Source organism: Calonectris borealis, chromosome 2 (genome assembly GCF_964195595.1).
Source record: "Calonectris borealis chromosome 2, bCalBor7.hap1.2, whole genome shotgun sequence".
Lineage (NCBI taxonomy): Eukaryota > Metazoa > Chordata > Aves > Procellariiformes > Procellariidae > Calonectris > Calonectris borealis.
This window is the reverse complement of record NC_134313.1, coordinates 122,618,561-122,638,201: the sequence shown is the minus strand read 5'-3', so window position 1 is coordinate 122,638,201 and position 19,641 is coordinate 122,618,561. Positions and strand designations below refer to the sequence as shown.

At 41.9% G+C, this 19,641-nt stretch overlaps 1 protein-coding gene and 1 long non-coding RNA gene across 5 annotated transcripts in view; one reads left to right on the top strand and one right to left on the bottom strand.

Annotated features, from left to right (window-relative positions):
- LOC142079294 (uncharacterized) overlaps positions 1-11,484 on the top strand; it is a 39,715-nt gene extending 28,231 nt beyond the window's left edge. For 3 of the 4 annotated variants that reach the window (XR_012672592.1, XR_012672595.1, XR_012672594.1), the window contains exons 2-4: positions 1,807-1,877; positions 5,190-5,404; positions 8,728-11,484. This is a non-coding gene — a long non-coding RNA (uncharacterized LOC142079294). Of the gene's footprint in view, positions 1-1,804; positions 1,878-5,189; positions 5,405-8,727 lie in introns of all 4 variants that reach the window. The other variant, XR_012672593.1, reaches the window with a different exon arrangement.
- A 2,930-nt stretch (positions 11,485-14,414) lies between these two features.
- On the bottom strand, positions 14,415-17,993 carry LOC142079293 (C-C chemokine receptor type 8-like). The gene is made up of 2 exons (XM_075143249.1): positions 17,790-17,993; positions 14,415-15,473 (listed from the first exon to the last, which is right to left on the bottom strand). Exon 2 carries the CDS (start codon positions 15,462-15,464, stop codon positions 14,415-14,417), a length of 1,050 nt encoding a protein of 349 aa, XP_074999350.1. The 5' UTR covers positions 15,465-15,473; positions 17,790-17,993.
- Between the last annotated feature and the right edge of the window lie 1,648 nt (positions 17,994-19,641).

Below are 19,641 nucleotides of genomic sequence, written 5' to 3'. Positions count from 1 at the left end.
ATAATTTCTACATGGTTCTCCCTTTCATCATCACTAGTGAAAAAGAATCTGTAAGCAAAATTAGGATACGTTTATACGATGCAAAGCAGTGTCATGTTAGACAGCATCACACTTCCCTTAGGTGAACATTGTGAAGAGAGACAAGTCAAGGTCCAGATGTTGCAGAGCTAATTAGGTCAGGCAGAACACTCTGCTGGTAGAGCTACCTTCCTTCCAGTTATGGGACCAGCTCATGCAGTCTACACCACGCTGCACTGTGTGGTGTAGACTCCCTCCTTGAACATCTATTGTAATTTTTTGCAAAGCCATTTGTAATGATCTTACACTTCTAAGAGGCAGTCCATTCCCTTTTTGATGTGACATTGCAGGATTGAAAGCAATAGAAAGAAAGAGCTTAAAATAACAGAAAGTGGTTGAAATACATTTTTGCTTCAAAGGCAGGAAGTATAGTTGAGTGTACAGGCTGGTGTCATGCATTTATTTTTTTAAAACATTCACTTCACCAGTGCTTCTGGCACTGTGGCTGCAACAGCCTGCAGCTGTTGGAGTAGTAATTGATGCCTATGTAAGTGATCATTATAAACCAGGACTGATGAATAATATGGCCAATTATCTGCTCCCTGAGGAGTCTTTTTAGATTTTTATAGCAAGTTATAGCAAGGCTACATTTTTCAAATTTGCAGTTTTTTGGCAGCAGCTGTTGACCATTTTCTCTAAGACTGCTGAGTGGTTTCCTGCAGTATTCCTGAAAAGCTGTAAGACTGGCTTGTGCTACAGTTATAGCTGGATTTTGTCATTTCCTAGAAAATCTATGTGGAGTTTGACCACATGTGTTTCAGAGAGTATAAAAGAGACTCACAGAGCTGTTTCAGAAGGGGCGCCTAAGCCAGGCGTTAGGAAGAGGGATCTTTGTGATGGCTGAAAGAACGTAAATGTTTCCTGTTGATCTGGACGGGGCTGTGTAGATTTTGCTGTAAATATAGACTGCAAACCACTGAAAACCTTCAAGCCTGAGCAGAACGGGCTTCTCTACAGGGACACAGTGGATAACAGGGAGACACAACCCACATTTTCTTTCTATACCATTTCCCTTTGAGTTGCTGTCTGAATTTGAAAAGTTATGGTTTTTACCACTCAGGACATCTCTTCCTACTCAATGTACAGGCTGCCAGTTCAGCAGTTTTGTTTGCAAGTTTAATCTTTTGTAAACTACTATGCCTGGTAAAGAAATGCTTGGCTTGCAGGATCAAAAATCCCGCCTAAGGCACTTCGTTTTCGCTGCCCCATGAGAAAGAGGGCGGTTGCCTGGAGAAGGGGCTTGTCTGGGATCTCGAGAGTGGGATTCTTTTGGAGTCCACTGCCCGGGGGCTATGGGTGGGTGTAATTGTCTGGGGGTACCAGAAGTAATCCTTGCCCTCTTCTCTCCCTGTCTTGTGACACTGGGGCTTCCTTCTGCCTTTTTCAGGGACTTTCTGGAGTGACCAAGCTCCTTCTTTTTGCTTGCTCTATCAGTTTGCCCAAGCAAAAAGCAGTTACGGCTGAAACTAGCAGAGCCAACCTGTAAGTGATGGCAAAAGTTTTGGAAAGTTATCAAATGCGGCACTTTGGGATTAAATCCCTCCCACGGAGGAGAGGAAAATGACCTAGTTGTATAGCAAGCAGCCTATGCAGACTGTACTTTCTAAACAAATGTGGGAGAAAAAAGTGTATACTAACCTGCAACCATCCTTATATTGATAGAACTGCTAAAATTTGAAGTCTGTCAGGAATGGATAAATTCTTGGTTTCATTTTCTCTCTTACAGAGACCAGTCCTAGGAAAGACCACAGAAGAAGTCATCCTTGGAAGACCTACATGCTACTTTCATAACCTGCGAGGTAAGCAGCAGTCTTGAGTTTGGCATAATGGGTTTGATGGATCCTTGTGATGGGGAATGAATGACTCATGACTCACGACTCACTTCTAATTTGAGAAAGAAAGCACAGTTTTGCACACATTGTTTTGAAAGAGTTTTAATTCTGTGTGCCTCCATTCTGGGTGCTTAGATTGAGGACAAGTGGACAGTGTTTTCGGGCTGCCTGAGCTCCAATTGTTCTGACCTTTGAAAATCAGGGACGGTTTCTTTCTGAAATGGTAATGCAAATAATTGAAAGCTACTTCAGAAAGTTTGATCAAGACTAAAACACAGGAAAAAAGAAAGATTCAAAAGAGAAGAAATATCTCATATTGGACACTTAATTTTCGTCACGTGGGACTACATTTTGAATTGTAGCTAAATTGTTATTACATTATAGAGGACAGGGCCTGTTAGAAAGGACAGAGCCATCTGAAAATCCCTTTTTCAAGGATGTTGGGACTCTGAAGAAATCCAGGGGAAAGGAATGAAGTGTTCATTGGTCTAGAAAGCATGGCCTGTGAGAAATGGTTGGGAAAGGACTAGATGATCTCTGGAGAGCTTTCTCAGACTTACTTTCTTTGATTTTACTCTTAGCATCTTTCCTGTAAGGGTTTAGTGAGCTTTATAAACATTAACTAATCCGAAGAACTGCCTAGGAGATGGAAACAAAGGAAGCAGTGGGAGAAAAGCCTCCCAAAGTCAGAGACATTGGCAGGTGAAGATTGCCTTATAAAATTAAAGAGCTGCTTAGGTTCTCCATCTATAAAATTAGAAAGAGCAAGAAGGGAAGAAAAAGTACATACAATTCACCATGCTTATCAATTGAAATTCTATAAACAGGGAAGTACCACTTGGTTGCACCAAAGGGAAGAATCAAAAAAGAACAAAAAATTTCTGCAACAAAACTATCTTAGTGGGGGGTTTCTACAAGCTGTCACTGACAGAACCGAAGCAAGGGAACCAAACCATGATGTGCCTCTATTACTCCATTAACTGCTGAATGTAAGAGAGAACTAGCTTTTTCTGACAATGATGCTGTTGCCTTAAATTTAGAATGTTATGTGGATACTGAAGTCAAGACGTGGGGATACACTCAGGGCACTGACATAATTTTTCTAATTTCTTGAAGAAGTCTCTTTCCTATTCCTGTGGAGGGAAAGGGAGAGCTGGAGACAGTTCACTGTTGGCAAAAATATTGGTAAAATTACCAAGCAGATTACCTAAATAGAAATGACTGGGCCTCAGCTGTATGCCACTAAGACCATAGCAAAGTTTAAGCAATGGCCTTGCAGTTCATCTCATATTCTAGGCCTCCCATGTGGAAGGAGGAATGCTGACTGCAGTCCCTCTGTCAAAGCGTGTTTAAGAATTTGAGGCAAAGCAGGACAGCATGAGGAGGGAAGGTGCATACTGATGGAGTTGCTTTCCCATTCCTCTGGTGTGCTTCAACCTGCCTTTTTCTGGTGAAATTGGATGAAGTAGATGTTTTGTGTTGAAAAAGGAGTTCAATAAATGTATTACTGAGCCCTGTGCAGTAGACTCCTCTTAAGCGTCCTCATTCACAGTAGCCCTCAGCAGACATTTTGCTGGCTTTCCTCAAGCTTACAGGAATGGGCATGTGGCAACTTCGGTTGAGCACAAGGAGGAGCACACAGGAGGACTCTGCAAGGTCTGTTAGTAGGTAATTCACTCCAGACTCCTTCAAACGGAATGTTGTAGGCTGTAGGAATCGTCTCTCCCACCTTAGCTGGTAATCCGCTAGCTAGTGTAAGGGCTCCCTCTATAGTCAAAGGGTGGAGGTAGGTATTTGCAGAGGGTAACTGCCTCTGCCTTAAGCTACTCCACCTTAGGCTAGAATGAATCAACATATGGAGGGGGCTCTCTTTAGCGATAGAAAGAGCCTAGACAATGAGTTCAGTTAGACAGCTAACCTGTACATTGATAAAACTGAGTTATAGCCCAACCAAATGTTTCAGATAACCTGAATGAAATCTCTGGGGCTTTTGGTGACAAGAAACCGTTCTTTATTTTGGAAAAAGATCAAGCCAAATATTTTTGATTTGCTGTTCTTTGGGGCTGAGGTGGTTTTTTAGCAGGTAAGCCTGATAACGCTGGCTACATCCTTTGCTGAAAAGGAAGAGACCTATGCTTTAGCTCTAAAGACCAGTCCTGCTGATGATCCACCCAGAAGGAGGAACAGATTTATTGGGGCACTATGAAGACTGTACCCTGCTCATGCCCATGAAAACTGTATGTGCTCCCCATCCCGTCACAGAAGTAAGGTTGCAAAGGCCGTCCTCCAGTTCCCCTACGTCCTCAAACCCATGCAGGTGTTCTAAAGGGGCACTGTGTTTTAGAAGAGGTAGGAAGATACATAAAAGGAAAACACAGTTTCTGTTGATGGCATATGGAAGTTGCATCGTCAGCTGCTCAGGTGTCATAGTACTTCCTCACAGCTTTGGGGCATTTCACAGAGTCTTGGAGAAGTAAGACGTGACAACTGAGATGTAAGTAAATTGGGAGTTCAACATATTCTTAAGATATTCTGAGTTGCTCACAGGAAGAACTACACAAGGACATATCAATGCAGTCTGCCCTTCATGTTAACCTCTTGAGTACACACAACGTGATGCTTCGTTCAGTTTGCAGGAGCCATCCTCCCAGCTGAAGGACTGATTATTTGGGGTTCTTTTTATTGCACTTCACTATTGCAGGACCAGGCCCTATTTAATGTACTCTACCCAGTCCCTTCTTGGACTGCAGAATTTTGCTTTTCCCTCATGATCATGTCTCTAATTCTGTTAGGGTAATATCTGATTGCTTCACAAATATTACAGCATTTGTCTTCTCACCACATTTATGAGATGAATCAATACTATTATCTCCATTTTGCAATGAGGAAACTGAAGTGCCAAGCATCTGTCAAGCATCTAGTAATTTGGGGAACCTGGTTTGTGAACTGTTTTTCTCCAAAGCAAAATATTATGCTGGGGCATGGTTCCCATGTGTTGTAGTTGCTGGTTCTTGGTCTTCACATTGGACCCTGGAACATGAGGAACACAACCTCAGAGGCCATCTATGAAAATCTAAGTTTAAGTGGAAAGGGAAGGTGCGTAATGTAGGTGCTAGAAGTAGACACTTAAGGGTAGGTAGGATAAATTCAGGCCTAAGTGCCTAAATCCCTTGGTGGAACTTGTGCCTGCCCTGTGACAAGCTTGCAGATCCCAGTAGTATTTGTGGTGCAGGACTTGGCATCTCTGAAATGTAAGTCTTCCCTGATTTTGCTTCCCAGGTATCTGCGGGACTGCTCAATGAAACTGAATCTGAAAGGCACAACCAGCCCCAGATAGTCTTCAGTCTTCTCGGAGACTGGCCTCATACTCCTGTGCACCTGTCCGGTGGAGCCTGCTTTATTTCTGAGAAAACTCCCCATGGATAGTCCAGCAGCCTGAAGCCAGTTTGGTGGCCACTTCTGTAGAGAAAATATAAGAAAACACTGGGCTTCAGGTAAGTCAGCAAAACCTCCTTTCTCACAGTCCACAGCAAACTAACCACACCACAGAGTCTGTGATACCACAGAATGTGCATGCTGTTCTCCATCCCCAGCAAATGACGATTACTGTGGTATCTTCCGTACTATGGTGTGGTAAATTCGATTGCATTCTTTCTCTCTCGTTTTTTTAAAAGCAGTACTAATTGCTGTCTCATAATGGGAATGGAAGAGCTAGCTTACAACTTTGTCCACAAGCGAGATATTTTACACCTGCTCTGTTAGTTGAACAGTTGTGGATAGGCTATTTGTGCCACTGTGCAAAACAGTATCAGCGTTAGCCAGTGTGATATGAAGCCAAGTCCATCTGTATTTGTGAAGCTCTCAGATAACATTGCAATGGTTGTTTTATGCCAATATATTTAGCACATGCAAAGTAGTTTGCCGTTCTTCTTGGAAGAGGTTGTGTAAGTGTTAAGACGAAAGCAAGCCACAAAAAAGTGATAAAAATAACTTCAACTTGAAAGCCATTTGAGCAAGAGAATTCAAAGGAAAGCTGGTATTTCTGCGTAAGTTGTACTAAAGTATGCTGGGATAAAGTCCTACATAAAGCTTTAAGTGAGTCTTAGCAAAAAAATGTATTTGCGTTGCCTGAAATGCACTTAGATTCACCTGAAATCTCAAAACCAAGCTATCGCTGGCATGTTTCTTAACGGAATTAACATCATACACTGATGCTCCATTTTACAAGACTTCTTCAAGTCACAATATATTTTCCATATTATTGGCACTTGTCCTTGGATAGTGGAGAAGTTTACTGTCTGTTACTGTTTTTCACACTGACAAGGGACCATTTCTTATCTCCTAGTTTTTCATATGTTAAATGCATTAAACATTAAATACTTACACAGTGCTCACCACTGACACTTCCAACTTCCCTCCCTACACTCATTTCATTGAAAAGACTGTCAGGAAGTCTAAGCCCCACAAGCCTGTGTTTTTTTCCCTGAAATCAGGGAGTCTCTCCTGGGATATAGCCTAACATTTTCTCTGCCTGAGAAAAAAGCCTAGAAAAATTAGGGCCAAAGGCTCTGTACATCAGCCACAACCTGGAAAAGCTGTATCGGAAAGCTACAACAAGAGAAAACACAGTTTATCAGCTAGCTTGAGAATCAGTGTGAAGGAGGAGAAGGACAGGACGACCCATGAGGAGGGGAGACAGACTGACCAGCTGACACTGGAGTGCACCGGGATGGATGAGAGAGGACACCTGATTATCCTCTCCAGCTCAAGAGAAGGAAAGGAGCTGCTGACAGAGAGAGAGAGAGAGAGAAGTTGGGGATGGAAGTCATCTAAGGGCCACCAGAGTTTCAGCAGACCTCTGAGATTTTCAGGTTCTTAAAGAAAGTTGAAGTCAGGCGTTATGAGGTCATTTCAGCAGAAAATTGTAAACCACAGAAAGTTTTGTATCTCACTTCTGGGTTAATTTATTTATGCATTTGGGGTTTGCATTGGATAATGTACTTGGGTTATAACGTATTTCTAACTAAGAGCAAGAGCCACACAAGGTATCAGAAAGAAGACCATGTGAGGTGTGTTTCTGTAGCCAAGATTCTAGTGTAAGGACTACAGGTAGTTATAGTGTGTGACCACAAATGAGCAATATCATTGATTTTGGCTGATCCAACTCTTCTACTTTATATCTTTATCTTAAATAAGAGGAGAAGGTAGTAAGTGGATCTCAAACATGTGACAGAACCTGGCTTTAAATTGATTATCGTATACAGACTTGTGAAATCTCAGACTTTCAGGGTGAGGCATATTCACTCTCTCACACCTGTTTTGGGTTTCCCCAAAGTTTCCCCCAAACCTTATAAATTTGCAGTGCCACAACCCAGCCTGTCTACCAAGGTGCTCGATGCTGCCTAGTTGGCCTTGTCTGTGGAGCAAATGTAATATTCACGATTCTGTTATGGGCAAAAAGGAAACATCTTATACATAAATCCAAGAATTTATTGTTAGTATAATTGAACTTTTAGCACTCTAATCCAACAATCATTATTAGTCCAGATCTAATTATCTCAGAAAAAGGAAGAAAAGAGGAAAAAATAAAAAAGACATGAATACTTCCAAGCAGAAACTTTTTAACAATAATGATAATAAAAATAATAGTAAAATTTGTTGTATTCACACTTCCTGGTTTATACTGCTTTTCTAAGTGTAATGCTTTTACTCTTCCACTGCTCCTCTGAGTGCTAAGGTCAATGGCTTCAGCCTGTCGGTCCCTCATGAAAGGGTCCCTCTACACCTCATCCTCTGTCCCTGCTTCTCAAAGCCTCTGCTATCATACTAGGACTGTATTTCTCTATGTTGCAGCATCATGTTAGAGTCATGTTAGAAAGAATAACTACTTTTTACTACTATCTGTATAAAAACTGTGGTTGTGCTACACAAAGATAAGCAAAACTAGGACAAATTAAATACAGCCACCTGCTTAGAACTGCTTTTGCAGCTAAACCAAGCAAAAATAAAGCTTCAGGCAGGCCAAGATGAGTTCAGACAAAGCCAGGCTGGCAAGCCTCAGTTCTGAGGCACTGCACACTCAGTACAAAGCCTGTGGCCTGGCAATAGCAATACCAATACCGTATTACTGGGCGAAATACCGTATTACTAGGCAACAGGGTTACAGAAGACACTCGGAAAGCACAGTCTCCGTTTACAGGGTTACAGAAGTCTCTCCCTTGTTACATCCCCCTGTATTCAGTGAATATTTTACAAGACACTACTAAGAAGATATAGTAATATATTTCAGGAAATGTCTATATTTTTGAGCTGGAGATAGTGAGGCTAGAGGAATTCAACAACGTCTCTTTCACTCACCAACCTTCCGCACAGGGTAGCTTTGCTCAGCCCCAGCTTTTGAGAGCCAACAACCTGTCAGGTTGATACGGAGAAGCAAAGAGGTGTGCTGTGAGGAAAGGATTTGGGAACAAAGGCACAGACTTACCCTCTAGCATATTTACAGCAGAAAAGAAATCAAAGTGCTAGAGACTCCAGAAACAGAGGAGGTAGTCCTTAGGAGTGGGAAGGCTTTGCTAAAGGAAGTGCCCCAGAAGAAAGAAAAAGGGGCAAGGAAACTGAAAGCTCAAGAATATATTACAGTGAGTTGAAATTTCTGAGTAGGAGAGTGGCTGAAATAGCTCCTAGAATTAAGAGCAGTGCCAAGTCATAACTTCACGTTTCTCCCTCCCGCTTGAGAGATGAGATGATCTTTCACTTTACAATTTTATCTTCTACCATACTACAACTGTTGACATTTTTTTTTCCATATTCTTTTTAGACACCCTGTGCTGGGTTCCTAGCTGTCGGTGGCACTATTTGGTTTTGACACAAATCTCCCATCCCAGCCACAGACTCTGAGGCTTCTTCATGTCTCCCATGCCCGTCCTGTCACAGACTACTGACGTCCATGACCCTGAACTGTTGAAGAACCTGAGAGACTCTCCAAAAGCCAGTCCTGGGGACATTTTGGTGCACAGGCTGTAATAAGTGGAGAAATGTGTTTATATTGCACAGTTACGGGTGCGTCTGAGCTAGGTCCAGGACCAGCAGCCATGTCACCTGTTGTCATAGCTCTCAGCTGCTAATTAGCCTGAGCACAGCAGAACGCTTTTTTAACCTCACAGGTTTGTGTCTTTGAAGCAGTCTCTCTATGTGATACTTTATTCATTGTGTTGGCACATTTCCTATTTTGAAAGTGACTTTGTTATCTCTTCATGACCCTGAACTGTCCATTGTAGAAATTGCACTGGAAAAAAAGATTATTTCTAGCACCTAAAGCACACTTATTCTAGGTCTTTGCCATCTAATAGTGTGTTGACTTGTGAGCCAAGCTTATTATTGTGAAATAATCTGCAATGTCTTTTGAATTTCACACAACATTTGCCAAATAGCCTAACCTCTTGAGAGTGTGTAGTCCCAGGGCTGGAAAGTTGCCTGGGGCTGCCAGTGACAGGGCTTTGCCTGGAGACCACTGCCCTCAGCATGTAATGGGCAGCAAAGAACACCTGGTACAAGCGTGAATAAATTTTTCAGCTCTTTGGAGGCATATACTCATGAGAAGATTAGCTTAAGTAATGTAGTAATATAAGATGAAGGTTAACGTGATTTTTTTCCAGAGCTGTATCATCCTGAAATATTGCATGATTTCCAACATCGTTTCAACGAGTGGTTTCTATGGGTTGATTCCCACTTTTTTCGTACTGCTTAAGCATCTTAATTGAGAGTTCTACCTGTGTTTTTCTGTTTAGTTTTAACTGAGCAGCCAAAAAAAAGTTGAATAAATGAAACTCCAGTATTTAGTCAGAAATTTACATCCTATTTTCCTCCCTAGAAGGGGAAGAGGCAACGAAAGTAGACGTTTTCTACAACTTCTGTGGGTTGTTTCCCTTGACCTTCTGTCACTGTTCCTGTTGGGAGGGCATAGCCCCTTAGCTAGGTCACAGACCTCTACACCTGCTAGATGAAAAGGGCAAATCCAGATGCCAACACAGAACAAACCAGCACTTTACCCTGCTCTCACACCAGGTGCAGCTCTCCATTTTTCCTTATGGAAAGTGCGGGGCTTCATGCGGCCAAAGAGAGAGAGAGCAAGTGTGCACAACCTCCAAGTACTGTTGCTGAATAGGTAGAACCTCACTTTAAGGAATTTTTCTTCCTGTAGAATGATCTTCCATGTTCACTTTTTTAATCTCCCAGGAGCCCTCATCAATTCTCATGATCCTAGCCTGGGGAAGTGGGCCAAATGTGACATAGCTAAAATTCAATTTCACATCTTCTTAAGGTTAGGCTGTCTCATGGTAAGTCAATAGGACTGAGGAACATTACAAAAGCTGTGAACTTGGCATCGCAGGCTGGAGAAAAGCCAGGAGGAATCACCAACCACATCTTACATGATGTTCTTGCTTTTCTAACTCTCCCAGTTCTCCTTTGCATTGCTTTGCACAGTTTTATTATACTTCATTTATTTTAAAGGCCTGGGAGGTGTTTTTGAGGATATGCACATTTGGATGTTTTGTTGCACACTTGCCAAGTGGTCTTGGACTAGAATAAGGTTGGACTTTCCTGTCATAGTGTCATAGGCATCATATTACAAAAGGGCAGAGAAACATGAAACAGGAAAGTGGAGGATTGTAAAACATGTTAGATGATGAAAATCCATAGCTAGAAAGTTCAAGCAGGTTCAGATACATTTTAGAATTGGCTAGGGAAATGTTGCCAAACATGAAAAGTGGTACTTTGCACTTTAGCTGGCAATTTGATATCAATGGTAGGTGTTACAGCTTGGTCCTTGGAGAAACATTAATTGCTTTAGTTGTGCAACATCTGATTAGGAGATCTGTTCTATGATCAGCAATAATTTCCTTATTCCATCCTCTTTAGAATAGCGATCAACTTTACACTATTTTAATGGAACAAGATTGGGCCAGATATTTTGGCACATGTACTCACATTACCACACACAGCACCAGGAAATCCAGGTGACATCAAACCTGAATGTTCCTTGGTGCTTTTGCAATGGTATTTGCAGCTGACAACATCTCAGCACATGAAAACTAGCTGATCTAGTTATGAGTAGATTGCAAAATTCTTTCACCAATTTTACTTTGTGTCAGAACCCTTGAAACTGAGGAAATAGTGCATCTGCTACCTGCTTTATTCCAGGAAGAATATTACATCTGCAGAAGAAAGCAGATTGTCATTTACAAGTTTCTACCTAAAAAAAATGTATAACAGAAAAAATGGCAGTACTAGCTCCTTAGTGGTATCCTACTAGTGTAGTGCTGTTATCCAGAACTGTTTCAGTGCATAGAAGTGCAAAAATTTTTGAACATTGCTTAGTGTGTCCGTAGATTCTTTCCATCGCATATAAGAGTAGCATAAAATCCTGTGGATTTACAACATTAAAAATAAAATTTCATGTTTAGAGAAGAGGCACAATGCTTCTGAGAGCTCTGCTGTGTATGAGTACTTGGGGTGATGCTGGGTATGTTTGTATCTTTATTCTGGTAGTTCATACAATAAAAGGGGCAAAATAGCTACTTGTATTACTCCTTTTTGCAGCCACACTAGACAGAGAAAGAGCCTTCTGAAGGGAAAAGCATCCTAAGAATTCACAATCTTGATCTGTGAAAGATTGACTGTGCTTGAGGAGAGGATGGAGGTTTTGGATCTACCCTTCTGGATTCTGAAATACCAGTCTTTCAAACACAGCAGTGGAGGAGGAGGAAGAAACTCTGCAGTGAGTCCAGCAAAACCTACTTTTTTACTTCTTTAGTAAAGGCTTCACATATCATTTGGGCTGAATTCTGCTATTACACACATACACACAGAGCATGATTTCAGTGGGAGCTGGACAAAAAACCAACAGAAACCAAAGAGTTTGGCCCTTGTCTTGTGTCCCAGAGAGAATCCTAATCTACTGCTGAAAAAATTGCTGTATTAATGATGCAAGAGCCTCTTTAGGACATTTTAGGTTCACACTTCCAGAATTTCATTATGGCGTTGGAAAGAATTGTGCGTGTCTGGGGCATACCTGGTGCGTATTACTTTGAATGACATAGCAACCTGAAAAGGGGCATGATCTTTGAAAAATTACAGTGCTTTTGACCAACTTGTCTTTTTGAAATTTGAAATTCAGCAAGGCAAATAAACAATTATTGAAAAATAAGAATTTTGGGACCTTATCCCTTATTCCTTATTATTTCTTCTGATTTACAAGATTGCAGATCTGATCCAAATCTGTGTTTTAAAACGAAAGGGTCCTTGAATACTATCTTTACCTAAAAGCAGTCTTTGCTTGGTTTTGGTCTTTTTTACACAGCTGTTGACAAAACAAAGTGATCAGGGCAAATTGTTTGCTGTTTCACACATGCCCAATTTCAATCAGAAAAAAAGAAATCAGAAAAAAAGCTGCCAAAAAAGCTGCCGGGTATGAAATGATCATTCCCTGAAATCTAGAGGCCTAAAAAAGTGCAGGGGACTCTCCACAGATACGTTATATCTTTGAAGGCAGCTCCTTGGTGCTGTAAGTCCCATGCAGTCGGCATCGGACCAGGGCCCCCTCTTTGATCAATGTTGGTTGCATCTTTTCCCTGCAGCCAGGTAACTTGGCTCCTGACTGCCAAGTTTTGTGCTGTCTAAGCTGCAGTGATGCAGCTCATTGGGAAAGTGTCAGTGTGTGAGAGCTGGCCAGAAAACATGTCCATCTTCCTTTTCTTCTCAAAATACCAATTAAAAAAGAATATATATATAACTTCTGTTTCTTCTCCCTTCCATTTTCATCTGAAACATCGACAGGTAAGATGATGGTAAATGTCACTGAACATTTTAAACAGAAATACTTTTATCCAAACTCCAAAATTCTGGCCACAGGGGGAAGATATCTCACCTGAGACATTGTCCCATGTTTCTTTTCAATCATTAAAGTGCCTGCACAGTACAAACCCCCCACAGAAACACATGAACAGAGGGCTTTGTTTCTAAATACCTAGAAGTCTTCTTGAGAAGTAAAACAATATGATAATTGAGCTGCAGATCATTTCTTATCCATTGAGGAATAAAACCTAGAAATGTTAATTACTATCATAAATGAAAGAGGTGTTTTCTATACTGTGTAGCTAATGGCAAGAATATTTTGGCACTGACGTTAGAAATGTATTTGAAATTTTTAGGAAACAAAAAAATGCAATTATATTTTCGAAGGAAAGGTAGAACTAAGAAAACATATAATATTTTTTATTACCCTAGAAAATACAATCTTTGACAATACCCAGGCAGTGTTTTTCCTGGTTTCAGTAAACAAACTCTCTTGTTTAACTTCTAAAATTTTATTTACAGGAATATTACCTCAACATAAATGTTATTTTTTCACTGTGAATTTTTATTGGGATTTTGAGAACAAATCTTTCTCAGCAGGAAAGTGGAGGCAAGACTTATTTTGCTGAAGAGCTCCAGGGTGCCTCTCAATTCCATCAGATGTATTTTATGTGATATCGGCTCAAAAATCAAAAAACAGTAAAAACATCCTTTCCTTATCCTAATCAAGGCTTGCGAGTCATTAGAAAGACTTTCAGGAGCCAAGACATAAAAAGATGCAGTTAATGTGTTTATTCAAAGAAAACATTTCTAAAATGGCAGAAAATAATGATGTATGGAAAAAGAGATGGAGCCTATGTGCTACATGCCATTTTGTGGTGTTTACATTTAGGAGCGAGCACTGGGGGCACAGAGTTGGAGGGCCCCCACCTCCAGTGGCGATGCAGACTACCAGGCTGCTTTGATGACGACGTATTCAAGCATATGGGCCAGTATAGGGGGCACCCGGAGGCGTTGCTCTGCTATTTTTGAAGGCATCACCACCAAAGGCTGCTTTGGGTGGCAGCAGCTGGAGGGACCCCCCGGCCATGCCCCTGGGAGCGTCCCACAGCAAAGCAAGGAGACCCTGAGCTGGGGGGGCCTCTTTATCTGGGAGCTGAAGCAAAGGGGGAACGGTGACAGTGGCTGAGGTGGTTCCCTCTTTGCAATGTGAAGTAATCCCATGCCTGTCCCCTTCCTTGCCTCCCGGAGGAGCGCCTCACGCCTGTCCCAGGGATGTAGGGATTCTGGTATGGAACAGCTTCCACAAGCCAGAGCATATTTGGGGGTGAGGCAGAAGAAATGCTTTCATCAGAGGAGAAAATAAGTACTAGAGGAAGCACCCTGCTTGCTGAAATGTATTAAAAGAGCTCTAAAACTTAATTAAAAATCATTCTGTGGCATTCTGTAGGGTCACCATCTCACAAACGCACTGGTGCTCTTAGGAAACTAACGTTGCCACTTATTGTGCCGTAGTTCACAACATATCCCAAAAGGAGGCACAGGTATATTAGTCCTCCCAAGAGGATGCTGCACACATGGTACAACCTCCAGGCCCATGTCAGAGCTTAGCCCAACTTCTCGCACCAGAAGAAGGCAGCTCAGGTGGGCTCACAGGACCCCTGCGCTGTCAGAGCAGCCGGAGAGCTGGGTGGGCGCTGAAAACGACTGACCAGCCCTTGCACCTCCGACAGGGCTGGAGAGGACACGGACACAGGACTGGAGTAGTCCTTTAAGATGGGCCTTGAACGTCACTCCGGCAAAAGCGTAGATCACGGGGTTCAGGCAGCAGTGGATGAAGGAGATGGTTTCCGTCAGCTGCAGGGCCAGGGCTATCTGGTAGCTTGCCGCGCAGTCATTGATGATGTGCAGGCTCTGCAGGGAGTCTAGGAACAGTGCGATGTTGAAGGGAGTCCAGAAGAGGAAGAAAACAATGACGATGATGAAAATCATCTTGATTGCCTTGATCTTGTTCCGGTTTTTGCATTTTTGCAGGTTTTTCAGTATCTGGGCGTAGCAGCAAATGAGGATGCTAAGGGGAATCAAAAGGCCTAAGATATTGGCTGCGAACTGAGAAGCGACCTTCCAGGTATTGTTGCCTGGGGGGTATGTGGAGACACACTGCACAGACTGCTCGATTTCCAGCTGCTGGTTGAACATGATGTTGGGTACAGAAGCCAAGCCAGCCAGCAGCCACAGGATTAAGCTGATAATTATGCCACAAGAGGCTGTCCGTATCCTCATGGCATAGACAGCATGGACAATTGCTATATACCTGTCTACGCTCATGAGGGTTATAAAGAAAATACTGCTATAAAAACCTGTGTAATAAATGCCAGCCATTATCTTGCACATAGTGTTGCCAAAAACCCACTGGTCTGAAGCATAGTGGGCTTGGAAAGGGAGAGGCACAACGAAGAGGAGATCGGAGGCTGCGAGGTTCAGCAGGCAGATATCAGTCATCGTCGTCAGCCTTTTCCTGGTCAGGAGAACCCAAAGGACCAAGGAGTTTCCCAGAAGGCAGAAGACAAACACAAGGCAGTAAAGGATCGGCAGAAAGAGGGATTTGAACCTGCTGTTTCCTTCATTGCACGGAGCAGTGTTTTCATCATATCCATAGTCATATTCTGTTGTGCCAGGGAACTGGCTTGTGGGATTCATCTCAGATACCTGTGCAGGAAAGAGCAAGGGATAAATGGCTGGCTGTCCTGGCACAGGACTCCCAGGGTGGCTTCTGCCTCTCTCCCTGCCGCATTGAGCCCGTGGGTCAGCCTCCAGGCAGAGAGGGACTGCAAAATACAGTCTTGGTCTCTACTGGCTGGACAAGAGCAGCTGTACCACCCAAAAGGCTGCACCTGCAGCCTGCCAATTGTTCCTATACATGCATAAGTGTGAGCACTGGGATCCTCTCAGTTTCCCCGAAACTGCCTCAGTGCCAGTGAGTTAGCCCCTCATCATTATAGTGACAGGGAAAAATTCATGCTCTGAATAGTTGTAATGGTGCAAAATGGTACAAAACCTGCATTCTGGTCTACGAATCTGGATTTTCTTGTGCTCCCTGGGGTGGGGAAGCTTTTTGCCTGTAGTATAAAGATCCTTATAAAAGTGTCTCAACTGAAGAAGCCATCACCCAGCAGCGTAACCACATTTTTAGCTGAGCTGATCAGGGCTAGATACTGACATGGAGTGCAGAGATATGTAAGCTAGTTTTCCATGGGTGGGTGCAGGTTCGCATACAAAAAACGTCTGCAGCAGCAAGGAGTTCGCAGGGCTACACAGCGTGTAGTGCGTGAATGCCGAGCTCTGGGCTGCTGCAGCGAGGCTGCCACTGACCTCCAGGTTAGCTGGTGAGCAGCTTGGCTGTGCCTATTGCTAAAACACAGCAGTTCATCGCTCCTGCCTGTTCTGCCCAGCTTCAGTTTTCTAGTTTAGAGAAAACCAAAACAATCTGGGAGGGGTGTTTCCTCTCTGTCATTTCTGAAGAATTGCAATGAAGACAGCTTTAAAATACCTGACCTGCTCCCCAAAAGTGAATCAGTGCTTTAGCTACCTTTTTTTTTTCCGAGGTCACCTCATGACCCCTATAAAAGGGGATCTGGTTTGCAGAGTTAAGTATTCACATTTTAAGAAGTAATGGTTCTTTCAAAAGACACTATTTCAAAGGAATTTGCCTTGTCACTGCTAAGACATTTGCATATTTATTGTGCACCGAACCTGTGTTATGCGTGCATACAGGTTGATCACATCTTGAAAGAGCTTCAAAGACACAGAGTTTCCAGGAGGGAAGAATCATTTGTAATAATCTTTGCTATTAAGCTGTAGCAATAATATGAATGACAGTGATTAATTCATTAAAAGTAGAGGACATGCTCTCCTGAGTTAAAAATTGCTGCTTGGGTATACGAAAAGAGAGAGAATGGTGAAAATTTTCGTATTGACGAGGAAGGAATCAGAATTCACCCCTTCTTGCCCAGCTGGGCACAGCACAGAGAGGTGCTGGAGTCAGTGTTCGTCCTCTGCTCCAGGAATGGATGCTGCTCATGCCTCAGTGACCTGCCTCAGCTTTCCTTGGGGCACCAGGACTGTTTCTACCAAGGTAAGTTGGCACATGCAATGCAGAGAAACCTGTTACAAATACAACACTCAACCCTACGGAGTTCCTTGTTCAGAAATAACGAGTGCTTTGACAAAAGCAGTGCTGCAATCTACGTCAATAGTATAATTCTTTCCTATGTTTAGTTTTCAGCTGTAGGTAGGACATCTGTGTTATTAATTTCAACTTTGTTTTCATGCATAAACCCCTAAATATCGAGATGTTGAGTCACTAGATAATGGCTGTTCATGCAGCAACAGATATGGGTAGAAAACATTTCCCGCTAATACTCTTGATGTGTGACCCCAACACACCGTGACTGTAAGCATTGCAAAAATGGCTTGCTTTTAATTGCCTTTGTGCTGGTTTTGGCTGGGGCAGAGTTAATTTTCTTCATAGTAGCTAGCATGGGGCTATGTTGCTGGCTGGGGTTAAACCATGACAGCCTGCCAGGGACCTCTTAAAAGCAGTCCATAGATTCAACAACGAAAAGTAAAAAATTTTCAAAAATTAATGAATGCTGTGTTATAGATATATAGGTATATAAATACATAGATAGACACAGATACATAGATATAGATTTACAGATATGATGCATCTGATTTTGGCAAAATTCAAAAGTGTTTTTCCTGGACTGAAGAGAGACTGGCGATGCTCCACTTCAGACTTTCAGACCGCCTTTACACCGTTAATGCCTGTGACAGCTTCCAACCAGGGCACAGAATTTTCCATTTTCTCCCCTTTCCACATCAGTTGGCAAAAGAGTCAAACTGAAAAAGCAGTTTTCCGGAGGGTATCAAGAGAGAGATAACTGCTGCAGGTCCCTTTCCCCTGGTTGCCAAAGCTAGCCCATTACTTTTACGAGTAGCACATTAAATGTGGATGGACTTTACCTTTGACAATAAGAAGCCTCTACTCTCTCAGCTGGCCGGGGTCGCCTTCTCCTTCTACCGTGTCCTTGTCCTCTCTCGGGCTCGGGAGCTTCCAGGAGGTTTACTCCATCGCTTGTGGAGATGGCTGAGATTTGGTGATATGCGGGTGTTGAATGGGCAGCTGCCAGTTACAGAATAGGTTTTGAGGCAAATAGAAGGTTTTGTAACTGTGGTAAACAGGAAAAGAGGCGAGAGGACTTACAAACACATTCTGCAAAACAAAAATCAAATACAGCTCTTTTTGAAGACAGTAAAGGTAGCACATGAAGAGGTGTTCTTGTAATGTGTTTGCTAAACCCCCTTTCTTCACAGCCACCCCTGATTTAAGCAAAAAATTTTAAAGTTTAGATGTCTCCATCACAGAACACACCCTAATAAATTTGCAACTTTTTACAGAAGCTGATATATAATTTCTGAGTCGCATTATTTTAGGTTTTTGTTTCCTTCAGCTAATATAAACTGTATACTCCAGTCTGGTTATGTCCCTCCCCATTAGTAATGTGTTAACTTTCTGAGCAAAATAAGAACTCACAGCGACTGATACCTCTTTGCAATCATTTTTTAAGCAGCTTTTATTCAAGTGGAGATATTTCGGAGTTTCTTTACTACCTTGGAGTTTTTTGATGTATATTTTAGTGCATTTAGGATACACAGTGAAGGACAAAATATCAAAACAAGGACAGGCTTGAAATTTTTTATTTTATTCAATAACTTCAAATTATTTTTGTTTTGTGCAATACTGTAAACTGTGGTGCTTTACAAGTCAGTGAAATGATATGCTTTTCATCCATTAATCTCAACAAGCGCTGTTTTCCTGATTTATAGGAGCACAGAGGACGTAAGACATTTGCCCAAGAGCCCCAAACAAGTATGTGGCAGATCCAAAGCATGACTGTTATTAAAGTTATTAACCTGTTCTTTGGTAGCAGTTAGCAGCTCCAATCCAAAGTAGCTTTCCAGCTTGCTGGCTGTTGCATAAACGAATAGTGAAAGACAGTCCCAAAGAAGAGAAGAGCTAAATACTGCAGGCAGACCAAAAAAAAGTGAGAAAATGGGCTGGGGAAAAAAAGAAGTAACCTAATGAAGGATCTGGCACCAGTCAGTAGCACAGTCAGAAAGAAAAGACCTGTGCCTTGAGGTATTCAAAATGCTACTGATGACCACGGCATCACCCTGCCTCCAAGTACCCCGTTGGTCTTACTGCATAAGAGAGACCAGCTCCTCTTCTTTTTTTTTTCTTCAGAATTAACTTTTGAACATTGTTGTAATAAAACTTTGTTTTATTCTATTCTCTATATATTAACTATATGATTAACAATATGTCAATATTATGTCCTGCTGTTGCAGACATACAGTACAACATAATGTAATTCCATTCTATTTACATTTTTCTTTAGAAATGAATAAGGTCAGCTTTCATTATTTCTTCTTATGACCAAAACATCAGTCAATTAAAGATGCCTCCTTTTCCATTGGATGCTTTTTGCATTAGTTTGGCTGATAAGTTATTAACACATATAAAAAAATTTAAAAATAGTTTGACACGAAACCAATAAAAGAATGAAAGCCTCCATTAAAAATATATTAAATATTAAATGATTTTAAAACATTTATACATATTCAAAAATTTAAAAAAAGCTTTTTTTTTTCCTTGAGTTATTTTCTGTTGCATGTATCATGATTTTGCGAAAAGATTTCAGTTCATTTAAAATGTATATTTTTTAATTGGGAAATCTTCCAGCCGTGTATTTTCACCAGCCGCAATTCTGCACGGCCAGGCAAAGCGAGGCATGAAGCTGGAAGAGTGCAGCAG